Here is a 23,950-nt window from a genome sequence, read left to right as displayed (position 1 = left end):
TCTAATTCACATCAGAACCTGTCTTCAACATAAATGACCTTACAGAAGATGGTTGGATAATAAGACAATCAGGTAATAAAAAAAAAATAAAAGGAGAATTCAAATGGACATGAACATAATCTATGTGCATTATAGAGCCTTAAACTCCCATTTATATTCTCATTCAGAAACAAAGTGGCCTCAATTCTCTCTAGCTTAATTGCTTTCATCTTGAAGAAGATCATTGATAGGGTGATTTAAATCATGTAGCTTTTGCCTGGACATTTCAGTTATTAAAGGAAGAAAAAAAAAAAGTACTTCAAGACTTCCTTGCTAGGCAGAATAACATGCCTGTTTTCCATCTCCTTCACAAATAACAAATTCTAATTCATAGATTCACAGCAATTTCAGTAAAAGAGGAGCATTTTGATCAGAGGCTTAATTAGCTAAGGACAGAAGGACAGGGATCTGAGGACAGGCATAAGAGTAGCTGCACTAATTACACAGAGACAGTTTACCACCAAAGTGAGAGGACACGTGTTGCATCTGCTGTGAATTGTCCCATGCAAGCAAACTCTTGGAGTTTTATTAGTGCTGTTGATGTCGGTGTGTCCAGCCTGGTTTGTTGAGACAGTTCAAGCCGTCAGTAACCAAAAGCACCGGGGCCACCCCCGAAAAGAGCAGGTTTGGGCAATGAAGACGCTGTAGGCAGATGTTTCCAGCTGAGCTCCTCAGGTGGGTTCCAGAGAACCTCAGCCAAGCGAGAGACGCCTGATGCTGCTTTCAAGGTCCTCTGGACCAACCAGCTCAGAGGCAACTTTGGGTAGGTGAAAAAACTTTTACTGCCTTATAAACTATTTGATTTTTTGCAAACATATTAAAAACTACAGCTATTTTATGATTTCACGGGTGTTTTTTTAAGAAGCTCATCTATTGAAGTATCATATTTCCACTGAATTTTTTCCACAATTATTGATACTACTCAAACAGTCTTCCTACTAGTAGCAACATAGCTATGAAATCCATTACCAGACACATGCTGCAAAAGAAAAAAGCTTACTTAATTTCATGTTGCAACAGATCTTTCATCAGTTTTGTACTAGTTAGCTGTTTATTCTCTGGACAGTAGTACTGATTATTAGATAATATGATCACTCAGAACATCAGTAAGCAATTCCAGTAACACTGCCGGTGCTCACTGTGCCAACTCTTTGACAAAGTTTTATGATTACTGGGAAAAAAAACATTTTTAGCACTCACAAATTATCATTGCTATTAGTACCTGTTTGTCTTTGAATGCAACTTGGTCTGGGTACCTGCTACAGTACATCTTGAAATATATACACAAGGTTGGATATTAGTTGTAGTCATGTATTACTAATTTCAATTATATTTGATTAATAAAAAGGTATGCACAATAGAAATAATTATAATGCACAATTGCGAAATTACTTACAAACATACATGTATCAAATCTGTTCATTTACTCTATTTGTATTGTCTTGATTATAGTAACCATTGTGATCCAACTCTATAACCTGATGTTGTTAATGAGATCCCTTTTAATGCAGAGCTCGGTATTTTCATTCCTTCAGCTTTACCAGCGACTGTGAATACTGTGTGAATGCTACTGCAGCCATATTTGCTGGCTTTTTCATACAAACTTCTATCTTTCATCCTTCACAAATCCACATTTTTTCAGTTTATTGAGGAAAAAACATTTTTTTCTTCTATTTTCTCTTTCCACAGGCAAACTGGTATCGTGTTATTTTGGGAAAGAGAGCAGATGAAGTTACTTCCAGCTCCTTTCTGCTAAGGGCAGCGGGCGCAGCAGCGATGTCTCCGAGGGAGCAGACCTGTACTGCTGCCCAAGAAGCAAAGTTCCAGAGGAGATCAGGTCCAGGGGGAAATGTAAACGTGACAGAGTTTTATGCCTCACTGTACTTAGCAATAATTACAACTGAAAGATGGACTAGCACAGCACTGGAAGCAGTTTTCAGACAACATGAGATCAGAAAAAAAAATTTTTCTTCTTAAATGTTTGACCTAAATAGATGGAAACAAAGGTACACATAATTTTTTTCTTTTTGTCTGATTAAATATCTTTTCTCCTCTCAGTTATTATGGCTCCGCTATTATACCATTTCCAACTGTTCACAGCCTGAAAGAGCTTGTGAAGCAGGAGGATGAGCAAGAAATTCTGAATTCTTAATGAAAACTTTCATATTATCATTAGTTATTATAAAGTTTTTTGGGGTTTTTTGTTGTTTTTTTTATGAAAAGGATTCTTTTTTCAGGTCACCTTTAAAACTTTCTAGAAGTTAGCGTGTCTTCTATGTATCTTACAGCTCTTTGAAAGTGCTTTGTGACAAAAAAAGGAACTGAGCTCTTTTAATAATGGCATGTTATTAAAATACTAATGATTTTGCTGTTTAAAAGTGAGCTTTAATGATTATAACACTCCTCTTTGATCAGCAGAAAATGGTGACTAATCTGAGAGGGGAAAAAAAAAGAGTTTTAAGACTCAGAGCTCTCTCCCCAGCCTTGTGACTGCTATAAAAGCTCAGAGAGAAGAGAGTAAAAAAGAGCATAAAAAAAGCAGCAGACAATAAGTGTAGATGTTTTATTTTTACCCTGAAAAACTCCCCTGTCTAAGTAACAATGGAGCAAATAAAGAAAAATATATACTGCTTTGACCTCCCCTGCTTTTTGCAGTCCTGCTCTCTTCCTCCCCTGTAAGAAACTTGATCTCCTCACTGATCACCAATTCCTCGACTTTCTCTCCCTTTTCCCCATCCGAGAAATCACTCAAACTCCAGTTGCCGTTTACTGCGCTGCCAGGGCACTCTGCCAAGTCAGACTGAAGACTTTGTGCTTCCTCTCTGCCTACCCGAGCAACGCCTCGGGCATCGCGCCGTCTCCAGCTGCGGCCCAAGATCGGGAGAGAAGCGATCGGCCGTGCCTCCGCACAGCCCGGACCCCCGGGCCCCCTGCTCAGGCTGAACGGGAGAAACAGCTGAAATCAAAGCATTTCTAATGAAGGAAAACAAAATAAAAAAAAAAAAAAGAAAAGAAGAAAATAAAGATACTTCCAATACCAAGGTCCAAAGTGTTGAGGGGCGCAGGCCAGGTTACCTGGCACCGGAGCACGAGGGGCATCTGCGGGAAAGCCAAAATGCCGCCGCGGACCCTGCTTTGCTGTGCCAGCGCGCTGTGCTGCCCACCCATGTACCGCGTGCCACGCTGAACTCGAGGCAAAGGAAAGGAAAAAGCAAGCTCTTCGTCGTGTGTAAGAGACAGTGCATTTATGAGTTGGGATTTTTGACAGACGCAGGTACAGAAAAGCAGAAACATGCTATTACTTTCAGTGAAGTTTATTCAGAAAGGTCCCTCTCTGCCTCCCCATCAGCTGACTCGCCCTTTTCTGGCTATTGCAGGTTTTGTAATACAGGATTTCAGGGTTGGCCTCAGGCTCTGTCTTGTCAGACTCTCCATCAAAGGCTTTATCCATGCAAAACTTTTCCTTATTTTTTTTCTAAGGTCCCACCAAGTAGGATAGCTCTTACTTGCTTACAAGTCCTCCCACGCTGCCAAATAAGTTGAATTGTCAGCCCCAAACTCCTTCTATTTATATCTTCACAGGGGAAAAAAAGAAGAAAAAGAAAAGAAAATCCCTTTGACCTCTGCAGGGTTGTTTCCCACCCTCTGGCATGACTTTTCCATACCCCAGGCACTAACTCCCGCCCCGTAGCTCTCCAGCAAGGAAGACTTTTGATTCAACGACGTGTCAAACCTTTCCCCTTCCCTTGGCTTTTTAGCGTGGCCGGCTCAGCGGACCTTCCCTTACCCTTCGGCCTCTCCGCTGCCCGCAGCCAGCCCAGGCGGGCAGCGCGCCCAGCCTGCGGAAGGATCCACCCAACAGCAGCTGCCGGCGCTGGCCGGCAACAGGGCTCACGTGCCCAACCTCCACCTCCCTCCTCTTACGCCTGCCAGAATTATTTCAGAAGTAGAATAAATTTACAAAGAAAAAGAAAAACTTTAAAAGGCAGAAACAACTGTTTCTTATGCATTTTCTAGATCTGCTCTCAAACACGGTATTGTAAAGATGCAGCAACTCTGTCCTTACACAGAAGGCTGCCTTTCAAACTGTCATCTTACCCCTCGCTTTCTCCTCTTTTCTGAAATTTTAGACTGAGGCAAATATCCCTACTGTTCTTCAAAAATATAATTAGGTATTTTAAATTTTTATTATTATTTTCATACTGTGGCTTTAACTTTGACACAGAAATATCTGTGCTTAGAATTCCTAGAATCAAAAAGGAAGTTGGCAAAATAATATTTTCATGTTTTTTCCTAGGAACAAATTTCTGAGATGAGGAAGGGGAAAATTGAAGCTCTTGATTCTTCCCTTGTTTCCCTTGTACACCTTTGTGGATCAGAAAGGTATCAACTGATTCCTATTACAGACTTCAAGCGCAACAGAATAATTTATTTTTTTGCTGTTGTGCAGTTGTTGCTTTTTTTTTCCCTGACTCATTAGCATCACCAAGACATGGCACATAGCACCACAACACATTAGGAGATGCTGTTCTTCTAACATCGTCATATCACAATCTCTTCCTGCACGCAGTTACAAATGTTGTGTGAAAGAAATAAGCAGAGCTTGTGGGTTTTTTATTTCTACAGCACAGCAGAAGGAAAAGCCGATTAAAAGATTTATTCAAATATTTACATGACACACACTGTTGCAGTATTAAAGTGTGAGCTTGCTCCTTTTACAAATCTCTTTAGCAGTAAATCTTTTCTCCCCATTGTTACTAATACAACTTGTAAATGGTAGTTACAAGTTTCAATGACTCCAGCCTCTAATTGGGCATCCTCTCCAATTCTTCTCTCCCTCCTCCTCCTCCTCTCCCCCTCCGGTACGCCTTGCCTTTGTAGCCACTGATGTCTAACCCACATCCCCGCTCCCGGCACATCTCTACGCCCTGCTCCGCGCACCCTCCCACACGCCAGCTCCGCTCTGCACAACCTCTTTGTAATCTCGTCCTGTGCGCCCTTGCTCTGCACATCTCCTTGTGTTTGGAACACTTTTGTAAGTGGGTGCGAGATCAATACCCTCTGCATTTCAAACGCTCTCCTTAAAATTATTCTTTTTCCACAAGCCTAAGCAAAACAGTAGAAAATTATGCTCGGCGCCCCAAACAGCATCAGAGCCATCGTTACAAGTCACACACCACTGGAAGCTGGAGTAGTCCTGAGCCCACAGCCCTACCTGCTATTCCTGCCTTTCTCGATTTCTTGGCATTCCCAAATAAATTGAAAAACGGGCCCAAGGAGAAATTAAGTAACTGACATATACACTACTCCATGTATGGTAGACGTCTAACCAGTACGATCAGGACTGAACATTTCCAGTGCTCGTGTTGGGAGGGAACCGCATACGTCCCTACTCCGAAGCATTTTTCCTTTGTAAATTGTCGCTGTACATTCTCCATTGCCATCGTGGTGCAGAGGAAGGCAACAATTTACTTTGAATGCTGGAGATAATTAAGTATACATATTTACAGTATAGATATACAGATGTGCACAGTTAGCAGTGCATTCTACACTATTAATTCCTAATGTTCCTGAATGCATCCAAATATCAAATAATTTAAACAACACGTATTTTATGTTCCATATTAAATACAAGGGGTTACTGAGACTTTAAAAAAAAAATAAAATGCCCTGTCTATAAACATTTAGCTGGTCTGCAGCAGAGCTGGGAGGCAACCTAAATGTGATCTGTCCTCTTGCGAGTTTTATATGTATTACATTCCCTATCATATATATACAGTAATTAAAGTCTCATGAATATGCAAGCTGATTGCCAAACTAGCTGGAATCCTTTAAAAAGTCATTCCCCACGAGTACAGCAGACCTACACCAAAGACCTTAGCTAGAGAAAAAATCATTCTAACTTAGCTCACATTTGTTTCATGTGACAGTCATCAGCACCATCATCAATTTTACACCAATTTCAAGGACCAGGAAGAGCAATAGCTTCTGTTTCTCGACCGCTGAAGAAAAGAAGTCCCTTATTAAAATTTATCATAACTATGAACTGCAGACACACGCAGCCAAACATCTTACTTCAAAAGCATTTGATAGATAATGTATTACTGCAAAACAATTTATTCTCCCTCTCTGTCTCTGATTGCCATTTTTATTTCCTTCTATCATTGTGCTAGCTCTTTCCTCAACGTGTGCTTCACCGACCAGTCTGGGCTCTGAGGCACCGACAGCGACCAGCAGAGACACGGCCGTTCCCTCTGCTCATGGCCTCCCTAAGACAGGTTTGATTCCACACTGTGCTACACTTAACTGAAAACTAGTTGGTGTAGCAGATGAGTATTAGTAATGCAAACCCTGTAACTAGGTAAATTATTAGTTTGTTGCTTAGGGAGAGGGGGGTTGATTTTTTTCCTAAATTTTTTAGGTGGGCTTCCATCAGACATAGTCTGGAGTAACCAAGAAATGAAATGCAGTTCAGATGGATAAAAATGTTGAAATCCTAAACCAAAGTAACATGCTTGTATTAGAAACATAACAAACATGCTTGTCCAAGAGGTTTTTGAGTAGCAGAATCTTTCTTTGTTCTATTTAATGCTCAGTCTTAGAAGAATAACAAAACTGCTTTCATTCATTGTATGACATGAAATAAGCTTAGGAGCTCAAGTTCCATTGTAAGCTCACAGAATACACAAAACCATCACCACTAAACATCTAAGAAAACTCGCAGGCACAGAGATGTAGAATTAATCACAATCAAAACACATTCTTGAGTGCAGCAAGGGGAACCATTCGGAATTAAGAAATTTTCCACCGGTGCTTTAGTTGTTCTACTGATAAATGCAAAATTTCTGGTTCACGAAACAACTAAATGCATAACAGCACAAACGTGAACGTGTAAGAATAGCAGGGCTTGACCCTGTGCTACTACGGGGATTTTATCATCGACTTAAAGGCAAGGGATGCAGCTCTGAATTCCTTCAGCACAGGAGTGGTCTTCTCTGGGCGGGTGTACCTTCAGCTTGTAGGAGGCTGCCGGGGCCAGTGAACACACCGTGACACCAATACGTTACAGGAGCAAACACCTTACAATGTAATTACATTTAATACCTTAATATGTCATTCTTACAGGAGATAAAGCCTCCCAGAAGCACCCGGGCCAAAAATGTGATTTATAATCATACGCTTACAGTGTGTAAACACAACTGCCTTATGAAGCTATTGCACACACACTTTTATGCAACTCACTCGTTCAGTGCTCAACTTGCAACATTTTTTTCGTATGGATGTTTTTGTGATTCTTTAAACAAAATAAAACTAGCAGGTTACCTAGACAGCAATGTCCTGCTAATACTTTGACACAGAAATATGTCTCAACTACTGTCAGCATGGAAGAGTAAAAAGAAAGCAAAAAAGACAAAAAAAAAAAAAAAAAAAAAGCACAAACATTTTTAAGTAGCCAGAATGCTTTTGGATTATCTGTTTGCATTCATACCAAAACCCAGTCACAAACAAGCAGAACGAATACATAAGTTGGGGCTTATCAGTTAAAATACATGTTAAAAACCCTGTTAACAGAACAACATATGTCAGATAATTAATAAAGCTGCCAATCAAACCAGTAAAGAAATAACTGCTGAAATGCAGAACATGTATTCCAAGAAGATTTTCCATCCAGTGTTTCCATCATTCAATAAATCGTTTTGCTGTATGAAGAATCACAGCGTGAAATATCATCATCACTTCTGCTCTTTCCTAGAGGCCAGCACTTACACCCACCCTAAGCCAGACCCTATTCCTCTTGTATATATGGCACTGAAAATGGCAACGATCTGAGTAAGAATGGTTTGTAGCTAGCAGATAACAGACGAAGGAGAAACTGTTCCGCCCCTCCTCACCAAAGCCAAGGGCTGGATACAATTGGTAGATCCCTGACAGGTGAGATTAGCTACCGACAAGCTTTGGATTCAGCCAGTAAACCCAGCAAAGAAGACACAAGCAAACACACAGAAAAAAGGCTGCTGTTGGCAAATTTGAAAGCTTCAGGTTTGTTCAGATCAGAACTTGCAGAAAAGTAATTAATACAGGAATTCTTATTTTTCTTTTAAAACAACTCTGCAGTCAGAGCAAGTCAAGCTTACCATCTGCTGCAGACAGCAATACAGATATATTTAAGAATTACATTACAAAACTTCTTTGTAAACTTTACATGCAAGCTGTTCTTGTCAGAATTAAAGCCATTGTGATAATGCATCTTCATATTCAATCAGGCTTTAAATAAAGAGTGACAAAAGTCCACATATGGATGACAAGCTGTTCTACAGTAAATATTTTTGTATTTATTGAGAAGGGACTTCTGGCAGTTTAGGACATATTCCACCAGGCATTTCAGTCTAAACTACTAGTGGACTAATAAAACCAAGATAAAATCCCTGTTCGAAAATCCTCACCAAAATTTAGCTTTTAAATTAATTTGATCCTATTCCTGTTTAGTGATGCTTTTACTACATCGTTCACTCGAAAACTTTGCCCAGCTGCTGGCTGTTACAGAATGGAAGACTTTTAGTACCCTGTATTTTAAGCAAGGTTTTATTCCCAAATGATGCTGAACGTATATATGGAACAGAAAAAGCAAATACAATGTAATTTAACCATTAGAGCTGACCCCCTAAAGCAGAGCAAAGAATCTTCCACTTTTTTTATGTAATTCAACTTGTTAAAGCCATTTCCAATATTCCTGCAACTGAGGGGACAAAGTATAAAAAACTCTTAGGAGTTCCTTTTCCACATACTCTAGTTAGAAACACACTTTACAGAAAAACAGAGGAAAAAGAAAATCTTACGACAAGCAGGGATAAAATTGTTTTTTTCATTTTCGATTCCATTTTGAGAAGTTACAAGGCGTATGTTGCAATTAACTTGCTACAAGTTCATTACACGTTACTGTTTTGTTACAGCAACTAGGCAAGTAACTCAACACAGCAGTGAAAAAATAGTTTTTAAACCACCAGAATGAAACAGATATGCAGTCACAGGCAAGCACACATCATCTAAAACACATCCTCATGCAGGTAACTAATCTTACCCTGATGTTGGATCAACAGCTATGGCCTTCGGGTTATGAAGATCCAGCTCGATGAGGGTAATGCACACTGATCCGTTCTGGCTGCAGACGAAGATCCTGTCACTGACGTGATCCACAAAGTAAAAATTGCCCGTGATCCAGTCGATTGCTATTTGCTGTACGTCTGCCAAAAAAAAAAAAACAAAAAAGAAAGGAAAAAAAGCTCAGAAGTGCAACTGCAATACAAATAACTGAGCTGCTAGCGGCTTCCCCAAGCAGATGCTCTACTCACAGAGCTCAAGCTGTTTTTACGTGTATTATACATGTATAATACGGAATCCAATTCTCAATACACAAATATTGGCTGGAGAGAATTTGTCATTGTTAAGTATAAAAGTCTGATTGAAACCTCAATTGCATGAAAGGCACGCATTTGTCTGTAGTTTCCTTAAACATTTAAAATTTTGTCATTGTGAATGTTTTAATGGTATGTTCAGAAGCCACATCACTGCACAACGGTGCATTCGTGAAACAGGGGGCCGGAACGCTGACAGCAGCAGATGCCAGTGGGAAAGCAGCCCCTGAAGCCGCTCGACTTCTGAAGTTACTGCTCTAGGACGTCTGTTACACCGTGGGGATGCTACACTGGTAAAGCTTATCAAAGTTTACTCATTATGTTTAAAGGGGATTAGAACCAGATAATAAACACTTCATGGAAATTAAAAAAAACAAACGTGTAGATATGTATGTCTGAAACCACTGGATGGAACAGCAGAAATGCATATGCATGCATTCATTTTAATTTACTTTTTTTTGTTGTTCTGAGGAATCTGGATGCTGCCAAATTTCTGATTCATCTACCACAATAAGCAGCATGAAGGTAACTGTCTGCATGACACTTCCACGGCGACGTGTTTGAGCAATGATGCCGGTAGTTTCCCTTCAGAGGATGCTAAGGCAGCTTCACAGCTACCTACCAGCGGTTTTAAAACAGTCAGCTCTTTTTCTTGTGGGATCCTGGAACCACTTTTTGTAAATGTCGTCTAAATCCTGCGTTTTTCTTATAAGTAAACCGGCCTGTCCACAGATAGACAGTCTTACTGTTACAGTAAGCAAAATTATAAAGCAGTGCAAACCCCATAACTTTGACATTTTCAGTTAACCAAGACTTCTTTACTTCCTATTCTTGCATTGATACCACCCTCTAAGACAGAACCAGTTATTCTTAAACTAAGAATAACTTAATTACTATAACAATATTTCCTGTTAAATGTTTTCAATGTTAAATATTAACATTTTTTAATTTTTAAAAATAATATTCATTGTATTACAATGGTTTCAAAATACTGCTAGCATTAGCTGCAATTCTTTCATGATGACAGAAGCCAGATGTAATAAAATACCATTTCACATGTAGCTTTTTTTTTTCCTTTGTTACTTTCAGTTTTTTCTATTTCTATCATCCTTCACAAGCTGAATTTTTAGGCTTTTTTCCCCACTCCAGCAAGAACCTGTTGCTGCCATGATATATGTGCTGCACTGGAGAATATAAAGTAAACTTGATTGAGAAAGAAATTGTAGTTACTCAGTTATTGACAATAACGGAGGGCTTACGAGTCATGTATTTGCTAAATACTTAAAATAGACATGGAGGCTCAAGTGTTGTCCTTCACAGTGCAGGTAACACAAACAAGATTTACTCAAGGAAATACCCGGAACAGCTACCAGCTGTATTCCATCTCCGCCATCCCATTACACAGTTCACTGCTGTCTCTTCTGTCTCACATTTCTCCCCTTCCACTATCCATTTTCCTTTTAATTCAAAGTGAATATTATGCCTCTCCCCTTCCAATAGCTCCTATTACAAAGATATGCTGAGCCAGGCCAAAGAAATGCTCCATTTAGTCCAGTATCCAACCTCCAGAGGAGACCAATGTCAGGCGCACGACGAGGCACACGCAAGTAGGAACAGATTTGAGACAATAGGGAGAAAAAGTTATTTGGTTTTCCTTGTCCAAAGAAAATATAGTACATGCTTTTAAAGATATAGGAAAAAAGACCTGTCCCTCTGGAAATCAGTGATACAGTAAGCATTTTGAATGTGTCTGGTTTCCACTTGCAGAAGTTGGATTTGTGGAATTTAAGGTTTATGGCTCAGCGATTCAATGAGACTTTTGAAAACTGAACATAGGCTTCCATATAACACAGGCAATGCTGAAAATATGATTTGTAAAGAAGGAAAGTTACAAAAGGGATTCAATTTTTGATATTTGTAGAAATAAAACTAGCAATGACATTCCTGCAATGAGAGCTCAGGAAGATTGCTATGGATTGGGAAGGTGAGGAAGAGGACCAAGCTGAAGTAGCAGCCTGCTGGAGGAGGGAACTGCTTTCTTCTCAGTGTGTGGGAAAAGTACCTATTTTTACATAAATGTGATAGATACCTGAAAGGTATGTCACACACAGATTATTAGATATGTTAACATAACAATAGTCACATTTATAAAATGTTGGCTGCATTTTTTCCTTAGTTATTCATTCACATATCACAAAAATGGCACTGAACAGGTATTTTATATGGAAAACAAGGATAATTCATTGAAGGTCGTATTAGGGATAACAATTTGCATCAAATAGTTAAAACTGAGGTTGTTCAGCAATCCAGAAGTGCGATATCCAGAAGCAATTTCACACCGTAAACTTTGTGTCAAAGGCTTCAAAAAGCACTAGCAGCTCTTCACACCAACGCACCGGCTGTCTTTGGGAAGGGCATGGGCTACCAGCAGCACAGGCTGTTTGCGAGACACAGGCAATTACAACAGCATTCCTTGTGAAGCTATGCTTCAAGACAGAGTTTCCAGCAAGAGAGGCACATTAATTCGCATTTTTCTTCAGAAGTCTACAGCATGAAATGCAAGGGAGACCTCCCACTGCACAAAGAACATGTCTCTCAAAAATAGACCTTTTGGGGCAGTACATCACTGTAACCTAGTAATTAACCTGCACATTCAACGCACAGTAGCATTTGCATTTAGTAGTTACAAACACTTTGTATTTCATACATACAATCGATCTGGTTTGAGTTTTGTCTTTTTTACACTATGCGCTTTGCAGTGAATTGGGCACATCCAGTTTCTTGCAAGAGAAGAAGTTCATGAAGAACTGTCCAACTCCACTTCCCCATCAAATTATATTCTACATGAAAAATCCATTTAGCCAGCAGATAACGGATTTTACAAATCAAACTTTTAATCGCTATGGTTTTGGTAGCAGCTATGCATTAAGCTGCTTTGACTGGCTCTCCAGTTCTCACACGAGTCGAATGCACGGTATACCATAGCGATAAGGTTTTGGTTGCACTGGAGACTTTTAAAATATATATATATAAAACTTCTTCTGCTCAAGAAGTTACTGAATTCATTTCATGCCTATTTCTGGATTCATATATAAAACCCCAATATGTACAGATGTCTAGTCCACTCACACCTTTAAAGTAATTAATCTGTTTTTCTTTCATTTACACAGTTCCAGAAGTCTCTAAAAAGAAATGCCTCCCCCGGAAAACACACATATTTATTCTGAGAAATCTTGTATATATTTTTAAGTTTTTTCCTATATTAATACCAGTTTCCTTGGAGCTTTTCTGCCAAATGTGATCATCCTTTCTTTATTACTTTCTAAAAACTAGGCTTTCCTCTTAAGGACTTCATAAAGAATAGTTAAGAAAGCATATAGCCTAAATTCTACTCTCGTTAATGATAACATGTAGACCCTGGGCACTAGAAAACTGTGGCTAGAAGTATACCTTTTGTATTTTTTTAAATCACACAAATATTATTATACCTTTAGAGAAAATACCAATTTTATATGAGGGTGGCTAAACCTTCAAAGGGTACTGGAAATATATGTCTCACGGCCAAAATAAGGTTTATGAAAATCAGACCCATACTGAATAACTGTCTTCTTTCACTTTAATTTCCAACATATATCTTGCACTGTATGCATTCCTACACTACTTTCCACTTCAAATGAAGAGTTGCACAAGAAGACTTCAGTTAACAGAAGAGAGGGAAAAGCAGCGCCATATTCTTGTATTTATACTACTGTTTTAACCGAGGATTCAGCACACGTACCGCCTATTAAAATCAGTATTTTGCTAACAGATTTCATTTTTTCCAGATGTTGAAGAAAGACTAAACAGAAAAATTAGTAGGCTTTCTCCATTTATACGCTTCAGTAAAAGCATCCCTTGTTTTAAATGTGAGAAATGATCTAAGCAAACTCCTCGGTGGACTTCATAGGAGTTGGAGTCTTTTTTAGGAACTTCTGAGTGAACCGGGGAATGGTTTTGAATGAAATACAAGCAAAATTCAAAATGCTCAGTGCACTCTCCATACGCTTCTGGTTAATAATGGAAGATAGACAACCTCTCTTCATTTTAAGGGAAAGAACTTAGCTTCTCCTGCTTTATACACTTAAAATTTTCGCTGCCCTGAACATGACTGCAGTGAGGACTGCCTCAAGGAACTTGCAAATCTACTCAAGACTTCAGGTGCAACAATTTCATTGACAGTTGCTATGGGAAATTAGAACCATGATTCGTTCTTTCTATTCGGGTATGGTTTTGGACCTTCTTTTTAAAATATATATATATATAGATATACAGTATTGATTTCTTGCTTGTATTTCCCCATAATTAATGTGTGTATTTGAAAATGCTGAAAAATAATCTTTATTTTTCCACATAATGTTTTTTTTTTTCTTTTGCAAAGGTTGATCTTGAAGGAAGAATTATTTTGATTTACCTAAAAAGCTGAAAAAAAAATGGTAATAATTTTTCTTCCATAACGCATACACAACTCTTTTGAATGAACAGAACATCCAGACTTTCACACAGCAAGTATTCAGTATCGCGTGTTGATTTGACAGAAACCTTCCCGCTTTGCAGAGCGCAGCCGAGCGTTGTCACAGGTGGGCAGGGCTGCTGGGAGTCCCCAGTTTCATTTATTCTGCTGTACAAGCATGGTAGTTCTGAGGATTGTGCAAGGGTTGTTTGGATGGTTGCCCATATGCTAGGGGAATAAATGAGCAAGTGAAGATTGCTGTCATAAAACTTTCAGGAGCTTAACTTTCTGTAACGAGCATCCTAACACGTGGAAGATGTCAGTATGATCCCTAACGGCAGGGCAATCTAGGAGTGCCAGGGTGGTGGCATGTCCCCTGCCGGGAAGAGTCACCTTCTGGTCCCTCCTTCCCCAAAGACCAGGACCACAGATCTGCAGATCTCCCAGCCGTGTTCACACCCGCAGACTCTGCAACCTGTTACGGCAGGAATTCGCTTTCCTAAACCAGGCCGGAGTAAGCAAGAGTTTGCTTTGCTGTGTTTTGACTCAGGAAGCATCTCCTGCTGCCTGCTGAGTCAAACACAGTGAGACAGAAACAATGGTGAAAACAAAAGATTAATCTGGAAGCCAAAACCATGAAAAACGAGTTAACAATAAAAAAAAAAGTAAAAATGGGACAACGTATTTGAGACATTTTGGCTTTCCCTAAGTTTTCTCAACCTTCAGGGTATATTTTTTTCCAGATATATGCATTTTACTTCTCCACAACTGGAAAGATGCTTTAATTTTCTGACTGACAGCTGATATTTTAGCAGGTGAGGCTTTGTGAGCTGCATAAGGTAGACAAATAATAAAAATGCCAGGCATGGCCAGATTTGCTTAGTTTAATTTACAATCTATTTAGCAAAAAAAGAGATTAAATTATTTATTTATAAAAGAACAAACAAATATTGTTCGAAAGAAGAAGAGCAAGCAACTTGGGGACAGGCTTTTTGCCTCCACTTCAGTAAAAAGATACATTTTGAATAAAAAGTCAAACAGTAGCAATCCTTTCTTTTTCTAAAATAGCCAGAAGTGGTGAGACCAGGTAAATAGTAGTTAAAACACGCTTAAATGACAAGCTGTGAAATATTGCAGAAGCACTGTCTTTGCTGTGCTTCTCTTCTGAGACTAATGTTCCTAATTAGCAGCCCAGACAACGCTATACTGACACTGTGGCTTGGGAAAGTTAAGCTGGCATAGATTTTTCTGTGCCCCTTCTACTGACAGCAATTTGCCGTAATTATGTCTGCAATGCCATTTACAAAATATGATTTTTATTAAAAATGTCACCATTCAATAAGTTAGAAACACTGGTGTCTAAACTTATAACAGCCATGTCCTGAGTGATTATTGCATATGTTTAAAAATGAAAATCAAATGAAAAATATCCATCTATCTTTTCCAAATGACTCATCCTCAAATATCTAATTCCTTTGAATTAAATCAGCCTTCTCAGATACTGTTTGTAAAAAGTATAATGCAAAACCGAACACATACAAAATTTAAATAAGCACTTTAAAGCATCCAAACTTCAAGTTCCTCAAAAGAAAAGAAAGCTTTTCCTCTTGTTTTCTGAGTAACATAATTTAAATTTCAATAAATTGGGTTACTGTCGAAAATACAGTTGGTATTATTCCAACCCTACAGGATATTAGAAGATACTGCTTTAAAAACCTATAAATGTGCACATTTAGACAACAGCAGTCTCCCCAAGCTGAAGAGTTTTCAAAAATATGAGCCTAATCTAAATATTATGAATACTTAATGAAAGCATCCTGATAGCTCACAAAGACACCCAGTCTCTGTCAGAAACAGAGTCTATGCAGTCACTCAGAGATTCAAGCATTCAGCTTCCAACTAGGTACAGAAGAGAATACATTTAGGCATTTATCAAGATTAAAATCACAGTTTTACCCTCCTACGGGATGCAGCCCACTTATCAAGAAGAGAAGATCCAACACCTGAAACTTCACAAAATTTAAGAGATTCTAAAATTAGTAGTTCTGCACCTTTCAAAGGACTCCATGAAGACCAGGAGACTCCATGAAGAGTCAAAGGACTCCATGAAGACCAAGAGACCCCATGAAGTCTGGCCTGCAAGACCCCTGTCAGTCCTCACCTCCATGAATTAATACGTGAGCACTGATGATGAGATCTGCTCACAGAAGCCAGTTTTGGGGTCTCTAAAGCAGCTATGTAAGTTTGCTGCTCAGCTCAAAACCCAATCTTAGCCCACCCGGTGGCCCTGTTCTACCTACACCTTGCCTTGCCACAGTCCCTTTGTACACTTCTATTTCTACAGAAGAAGGCGACATTTTCAGGTTTTTTATGGCTCATTTTCCGAGGCTGCTGCGAGGCATGTTACTGCAGATGGAAGTCAGGCAACGGCGCGTTATTATGACAGACAGACCATCGTACGTTGGCTGAGGTTGAATATTGAGCACGTACTAAGAGAGAAATGCAGGTTTAACAATAAACTTCTTCCTCCCAGTGGGTACGCTGGGATCTACAGATCAATAATAATGAAAAAAATCGCATCTTCCTCTTCTAACAAATCCCTCTGTTTCCAGAGCATTCAGAGGAAAGGTGATGCTGTCGGACCCCAGCTACGCTTGGGTCTGTGCCTTCGCCAAGCATTTTAAAGGAGGGTAGCAAAATCTGGTCCTAAACTTCTTCGCAAATTTCTTCTTTTACTCATTTTACAGAACAATTCTACCACCCAATGCATCAAGTTTCTGGAATGAGTAAAAGGACTGAAATTTTCTGTTACTGGGTCTTGAGTCACAGAGCTGACTGTGATGCCAACAGCTCAAACGAGCACGGAAAAATTGTGGAACAATGAAATACAGGCCTTCTGAATGGTCCTATCTTTTAATCCTGAGTATTCTTATTTTTGTAAGGAGTGAATTTTATGACATCATGTCTGAAACAAGTAAGAATAGTTGAAAACCATAACATTTCTAATTTCTGCATTACTAAGTTTCAAACACATTGCCCGGTGATTCTAAACTTGTAATGGGGTCCCAGCAGCCTGCTTACATGCTGAAAAATAAAGACAGATTTACAGAGGTACACAGCTACAACAGCCTTTTTTTTTTTTAACTACACATTCAAAAGCTTCTTGTAAGTCTGCTGAGACTGTAAATCAAACCCAGTTATTTACTTCAAAGCAGTTAAGTCATCCACTGTTAAAATTAAAGCATAATTCAGTCGTGATAGGCATCCCATCAAGCATGTGGACTAAGAGAACTGCTGCAGGGAAAGCAACGTGGCTACATGAGGCTGTAACACTCGCCTCGTTGAAGCACCTTCCATCAAAGGCAAAAGGCTGCAACCTTCCACCTTCCTACGACTGCCCGCCGCATGTATTCTGCACTTCATAAAGCACCGTCACACAGAAATAGGGCCACTTACACATCCTCCCGTAAAAATGCTAAGCAGTAGATTATTACGATGTTAAAGACACATCAATAAAGTATGGAGTTAGTGTTGCAAAACAAAGTATTTAGGGAAAATGACTTCCAGAGAAAGTTTGAGCAGTTCAATACCAGAGGCAGGCAATAGTGCTTTAGGAAACACTTTTGGGGGGATAACATACAAGTAAATTATCTTTGTCAGCTCTTGAAGACAGGGTTAGGGAACAAAGGAAACTCATATTGTGTGTTTTTTGTAGAAGGTAACATTTCTCAGACAACACTGGATCACAGGATCTGGAGTATGCTGTAGTTTCTTGCAGGTAAAATGCAGGTCATAATTTTGTAGGATGATTTCATTTTGAGCCCACCATAGTTGCCATTAGCAATATATGGTCTAGACAATATGAATATGCAGCACATGACATGACCTAGTGCTATAAATCAATCTGTTTCTTTTCCCCAAAGGGCATTATTACATTCAATTTTCATCAGAAGGTAATACTGACCATAGACTGTTTCGATCTGATATATAGATATATTCATATTGGGCACAAAGGTCTTTATCTTCATCTCAAACATATTAGGGGAAAAGGAAAAGACATTACACTCTCCAAGAAAACGTCTTGCTAAAATAAATTTTATTACTTAATTTGCTTCTAAGATAATTAAAATCTGCATAAGGAGTCCAATTTAAATCCAGCTTGAGAATTATGACTTAGAAAATACTGGAAAATTTAAAAATATCTTCAATTATGAAAAATATAACCAGCACGGTAGGCAAATATATACCTCATTCTTCCACTTAATATCTCTGAAAGAAAACCACATTACTTACCTTACTAGATGAGCTAGCCTCTTGTTTTAGGGTTGCTAAGGAAAGGAAAAGAAATTGCTTCTTATATCAAAGGCCGTTGAGGTGTTTTCTTCATCTGTGTCCCTCCCGCTCACAGAGGAATTGCCATCACCCCCTGCTGCCATCGGCACGCCGGTACTGCTGCCAAACGCCCCAGAGCTCGGCGGAGCACCCTCGTCTCGCAGTTCGAGCAAAGCGAACAAACACAACTCTTCGTCTCTGTGAGCGCTGACTGCCACCTGACTATACCAAATGCATCTTCATGTAGCCATCACCTCATCCTCCCTTTCTTCCCATCTATCGTTTTCTTTTTTTTCATCCATTTATTACATCTTTTCGATAGTAAGATAGTAACCTTTGAGAAGAAGACTGCTATTTATTATACTTGACCTGACCAACAAAGCAGACAACTGCCCAGACTCAAAATACAGGAATAGCTGATGCACTTAAAAAAAAAAAAAAAAAAAAGTAGTTATTTTTTCTTGCAAATTTCTTTCCAGAAATTCAAGAAATAAAAATAAAACATTGATTTAGAGTTACACATTTTTTTTTTTTCTACGCATCTTCATCCAGACATCAGGATACCCCTTTTTTTTGTTTACTTGTTTCTATCATCATCGCCATAGTGGTGGGATCCACATGTGGATCTCAAAACAGAATAGCACCCCAGATTCCATTAAAAAGCCTCACAAACCACTCAAACAGCGGTTGCTTCCAGCAGCATGGCTCAGACTCAATGCTCTTGTATTGGCAGAACTTGGACTTTGCTTTCACCAAGCTTCCAGCCCTTCCTGAAACCGGCCACTTCAGAAAGAACCGACGCCATAATCCCACCTCTTCTCAACCACAGAAGTCTCGTGTACTTTGTGCCAACTGCTTCTGCCTTGGGCATCCCCTATCATTTTAGCATTTCAGTTTTTAAACCTCACAGCATCCCTAAGGCACATGGAAATACTGTTACTCTCTTTTTACATTTAGATGGGAAAAGACAAGTTTACTTGCTAAATGTCACCCCGTAAGTCTCGTGAAAAACAGTGCTCTCCTGACTACCAGCATATTGCCTTTCTTCCTAGATCACTCCTCCTTTCATGTAAACAATACCAAAAAATTGTCCCAATACTTGCAAAGAAACAGAGCGGAGATACATGAATATGCACGGCTTCCCTCCTCCGGGTCCCCTCTGCAAGGTATGCTTGTGTCTTCCTTATAGCAATATTTATTGGCTACCCTGATGTTAAACCCCTCGTTTGAGTGGGGGGATCACTCAGTGAGTGACCCTGCAGGCAGCAGGACACTCGGTGTTGGTGCTCTCGGCACTCAGGAGCGGCGCGGGAGCAGGGCACCGGGCGCTGCCCAGGATCTGCCCTCCCCTCGCCCAGCGTCCTCCGGGCAGCAGCCGGCACCGCCTCGCGCGAGGCTCTCCAGGCTTTGCGACAGCTCACGCAGAAGGGTATTTCAATTCTTTTCAGAACAGCTATCTTCAAATAGTTTATTTTTTTTTTGTCAGTCTACTTTATGAAAGAATAATTGTCTGCCTGAGTAGACGTTTGCAAAAGGAAAAACCCCAAAAACGGAAACTGTGACCAATTATTTTGGACGACACAGGACATGGATTACAGTGCATTCACAGACTGTTTTAAAATATGTTTTCCCATTAGTTCATCTTACTTGAGTTGCCGTTTCCCAGCAGGTTCGTTTCTGAAGCTAACAGTGGTCATGGCTATTAAAAACAAACCTGAATTTTGCAACCAATTGAACAGACTCAGTGACAAACCAATATATCCTCTAAAGAGTCTTACAATGAAAATACATATTTTCAGTATATTCGTCACAGAATCACAGAATGTTCGAGTCTGGAAGGGACCTCTGTGGGTCACCCAGTCCAACCCCCCTGCCGAAGTAGGGTCACCTAGAGCAGGCTGCACAGGACCTTGTCCAGGCGGGTCTTGAATATCTCCAGAGAAGGAGACTCCACAACCTCCCTGGGCAGCCTGGGCCAGTGCTCTGTCACCCTCAGAGGGAAGAAGTTCTTCCTCGGGTTCAGAGGGAATTTCCTCTGCTTCAGTTTGTGCCCATTGCCCCTTGTCCTGTCACTGGGCACCACTGAAAAGAGTCTGGCCATAACTCGAGGAGAAACAGCACTGATCTTTTAAATCACATTATACTTATCCCCTTGTCCTGGGTTCGGCTGAGATGGGGTTAATTCTCACAACAAGCTGGTTGGGCTGACCCAAACAGCCAATCAGATGGGGTATTCTATACCATGTGACCTCACACTCAGTATTAAAGCAAGGAACTGGCTGAAGGAGGGGCATTTGTTACTCAGAAGCAAGCTGAGCATTGGGAGGTGAGAACATTGCATGCTGTATATTATTTTTGTCAGTATTGTTGTAGTTGTTTTGTTCTCCCTTGGTGATTCTGTTAAACCATTCTCATCCCAACCCACGAGTTTTGCCTTTTGCTTCCGATTCTTCTCCCCGTCCCACTAGGGAGGGGGAAGGAGTGAGAGAGCAACTGTGTGGTTCTTTATTGCCAACTGAGGCTGAACTGCAACACTCCTTAAACATAAAAATACTCCCCCATATTAAAAAAAATGGAATTATATACTTCAGTAAAATAGCAACAAACAACAGGCAAATCCAATAATGCTGTAAAGACGGAGAGTCTCTGGAAGTGCCAATCGTGGCAGGTATCCCCACACACCCCTCACAGCTCCTTCTTTCTGCTTCTGTAGTGTGACAGGGCCTTTATGCAATTACACATGCGAAGACTATCTAGATTGGGACATCAGCTCCAGGCCTGGTGAATGCCTAGCCCAATACATCAAGCCCCAGCTGCTCTGCGACATGGTGATGAAATGCTTCAGCTCTGCACAAACAGACCAACCTCTTGCATGCTCTGTCCTTCTCTTCTCATTTAATTACTTACAATGATTAAAATGCTTTTTTCCACGACTAAGAAATTTATATATTTATATATTTACTTTAGCAAAAGTGATTTACTCTGCTTAAAAGCTTTGTTACAGGTAGTTCTTTTAGTTTCAGAATAAGAGCTTCACTAAAATCCCCATTAAAAATTGCAAAGAAAAAACAACATTTTACTTTCTTGAACCTAACTGACAAACAGTGAAAAAGATTAGGATTTGTTCTTCTATTTGATTTATTTCATAACACTTACATGTTCCATAAGGCTTTCAGCATTTAAGGTTTTACTCCCAAGCTGAAGTCAAAAAAAGTTTTAAATCACATTTGCTTCATTCTAAATAGGAATTCACAATGTAAGTTTTGTGGATTGAGAAGACAAAAGTATTTCTATGAACTACAGATAATACTTTCTGAGCTAGCCATTGCTTCTGCCATTCACAGAAGTCAAAAACTGAAAAAAACAGTCATATGTTAAACCCCCAAATCAGACGGTGGTTTTAATTTGCCATGTCCACCACAGTGCAAATAATAATCACAGTTTTATCAACATTTTCGAACATGAAATTCCTCTTTCTGTCACAGCTCTTGATAAAGTACTAAGTAAAGAACAAGCCCTTTATTTCATCCTGACCCATACAACCTCTTTGGTGTGTCTCCATCAGACACCCAGGCAATAGTGAGCAATGAAAGCAGCCCAGACCCCAGAATGATAAAGCTTCTAGAATTTCTCAAGCAGCAGTGACAAAGATACTGCAACTGTTTTTTTTTTTTTTTTCATTAGATATGTAGCTTCTGATTTCAGATTTACTTGGATTGATGCAATTTCTTATTCATTTATGAGAAGCGTTACCTTTACCCTTTTCCCTGTAGCAGTACAAAGCATTGGACTGAAACACGAGCTACAAAACACAACAATTAGTAGAGGCCACCAGCTAGATGGCAGCTTGTAGTGCTTGTGCTTTTATTCTAGTACTCTTTTTGTTGCATAAAATGTAAGCAGATTTTTTCCTTCCTGCTCCTTCCCCAGAAAGGCAGAGCAGGCAGAGTTTTTTGGGTTCCTATGCATCTGCTGCAGAAGGGCAAAGTCAGAGCACACGTGATTACGTCCTTGCTAACAGACATCGGGGCTGTGCCAAGTGACCCTCTGGGTCACCGCACCGATGCCCTGTAGACCCAGTTTTGTACCTAGCGGGTACAGCACAGAGCATTCTTAAAACTCCTCAGGCTCCTTGCTGAAAGAACACCGTTTCCTTCTGCTTTTAGCTATTGGATGAATCTCTGCCTGGGATGGACTTTGGTCTGTAATTGCTCAAGTGCTTCACAACTGGCATCATATTTTGACATAAAAACACGGCACCAGTTACGATGTTGGATGTAAGCAAACAGTATTTTAGGTTTACAGTTTTTCTTACATCCCCTTCACTCCTATAAGGACAAAAGTACTTTTGAAGAAGCCACAGACTTTTTTAATTTTATTGCAATGTTGTGCAACTTGCAATCTATGATTTGTGTCTCAGAAAAGTCTCTACGAGACAGAAGAACTAATTTTAACGACACGATCTGAAGCCCATTACGCAAAAAGAAAGGTTGTTTGACTTCTTCAGTTGACTTTAGTGTTTTTTTTGGATGAAGTCTGAACGAACTATTTGCATTAATAAATTAATAACTGGAAGGAAGTGGCAAATTTGCTGTCAGTCTAACTGAAGCAACCTTGATTAGCATTGTGTGACACCGATTTACAAAGAAGTATCTCCACTTAGGAAGAAAACCACTAGCTATACCTTAAAAAAATGTGAAATTTATAAATTAAATAATAAGGAACCAGTAGAAAATGAAAAAAAAAATCATGCATATATAATCAGTTGATGGTATCTAACACTAAAATATTAATCAGATATGTTACTGTCACTGGAGACACTTTCTAAGAGCGTGCACTGAAATGGGCGGGTGACAACTATATCCTCTTCTATTTCTCCCATATACTCATATCCTTAGAAGAGAGGCAGAAGATAAGCTTCTGTGAACACTTGGGACATCTCAGGAGCTTAAAAGCTGTAACGTAAAGAGCAGAGCACTTCTAAAAATTGCTGTAGCTAGAGTCTCGTTTAGAGCCTGCATGGGATCAGAAGAAGGTACAAGTTTTGGTTGTAAAAGGCAACATCCTTCTGTTCTTGTTTCATCTGCAGCATGCAGCAGTAAAAAGGATTTTCTGGTTTCAGCAGATAGAAAAGAAACCACTCAGCCAGAGCTGGAATCAGAGGAACAAGGGAGCATCTTTCCTGATCTCTGAGAAGGCTGCCCTATGCAAATGCCTGCGTCTCCCTGGACATTTGCCCATTACTGAAGTCCACAGTGGATTTACAGAAGTAGAACAAGTTTTGGTTTTGTGAAAATCATATTACAAAGAACTGTAATATGTGTAATAATATTACAAAGAACTCCAGTGGCTACCAAGTAAAAACCAAAATGAAGCCAACGTGGTGCATATGGATGTCAAAGGTTTATGAGAAAACGTGCATCTAATCCCGTAAAACATTTAATTCCACATGTCAGAAGAAAAAATATTTGTGTTTTTTTTTCTTACTGACATTTCATTATTCTTCTGTCTGGGGTTACAAATGCATTTGCAAAATATTCACTACAAAACTGTGCATTTTATATTTGTGGCAACCTGTTTATCTCTACATTAGATCTTTATAGCCCTGACAATTATTTTACTCTATCTTCAAAACCTTGTTAACAAAATACAGATGTTACTCTTTTACAAGGAGTAA

General features: G+C 39.5%; 1 protein-coding gene across 3 annotated transcripts in view; it reads right to left on the bottom strand.

Moving 5' to 3' along the window:
- The window catches only part of LRP1B (LDL receptor related protein 1B), a 760,762-nt gene that overhangs the window by 339,326 nt on the left and 397,486 nt on the right, over positions 1-23,950 (bottom strand). For all 3 annotated transcript variants that reach the window (XM_075430359.1, XM_075430360.1, XM_075430361.1), the window contains one exon: positions 9,119-9,281. In XM_075430359.1, the coding sequence (XP_075286474.1) occupies positions 9,119-9,281 (163 nt within the window). The remainder of the gene's footprint in view (positions 1-9,118; positions 9,282-23,950) is intronic.

The sequence above is a fragment of the Opisthocomus hoazin genome, chromosome 9 (assembly GCF_030867145.1).
Source record: "Opisthocomus hoazin isolate bOpiHoa1 chromosome 9, bOpiHoa1.hap1, whole genome shotgun sequence".
Classification (NCBI taxonomy): Eukaryota; Metazoa; Chordata; class Aves; order Opisthocomiformes; family Opisthocomidae; genus Opisthocomus; species Opisthocomus hoazin.
The sequence above is the reverse complement of the archived record's forward strand: the minus strand, read 5'-3'. Positions and strand labels throughout refer to the sequence as shown.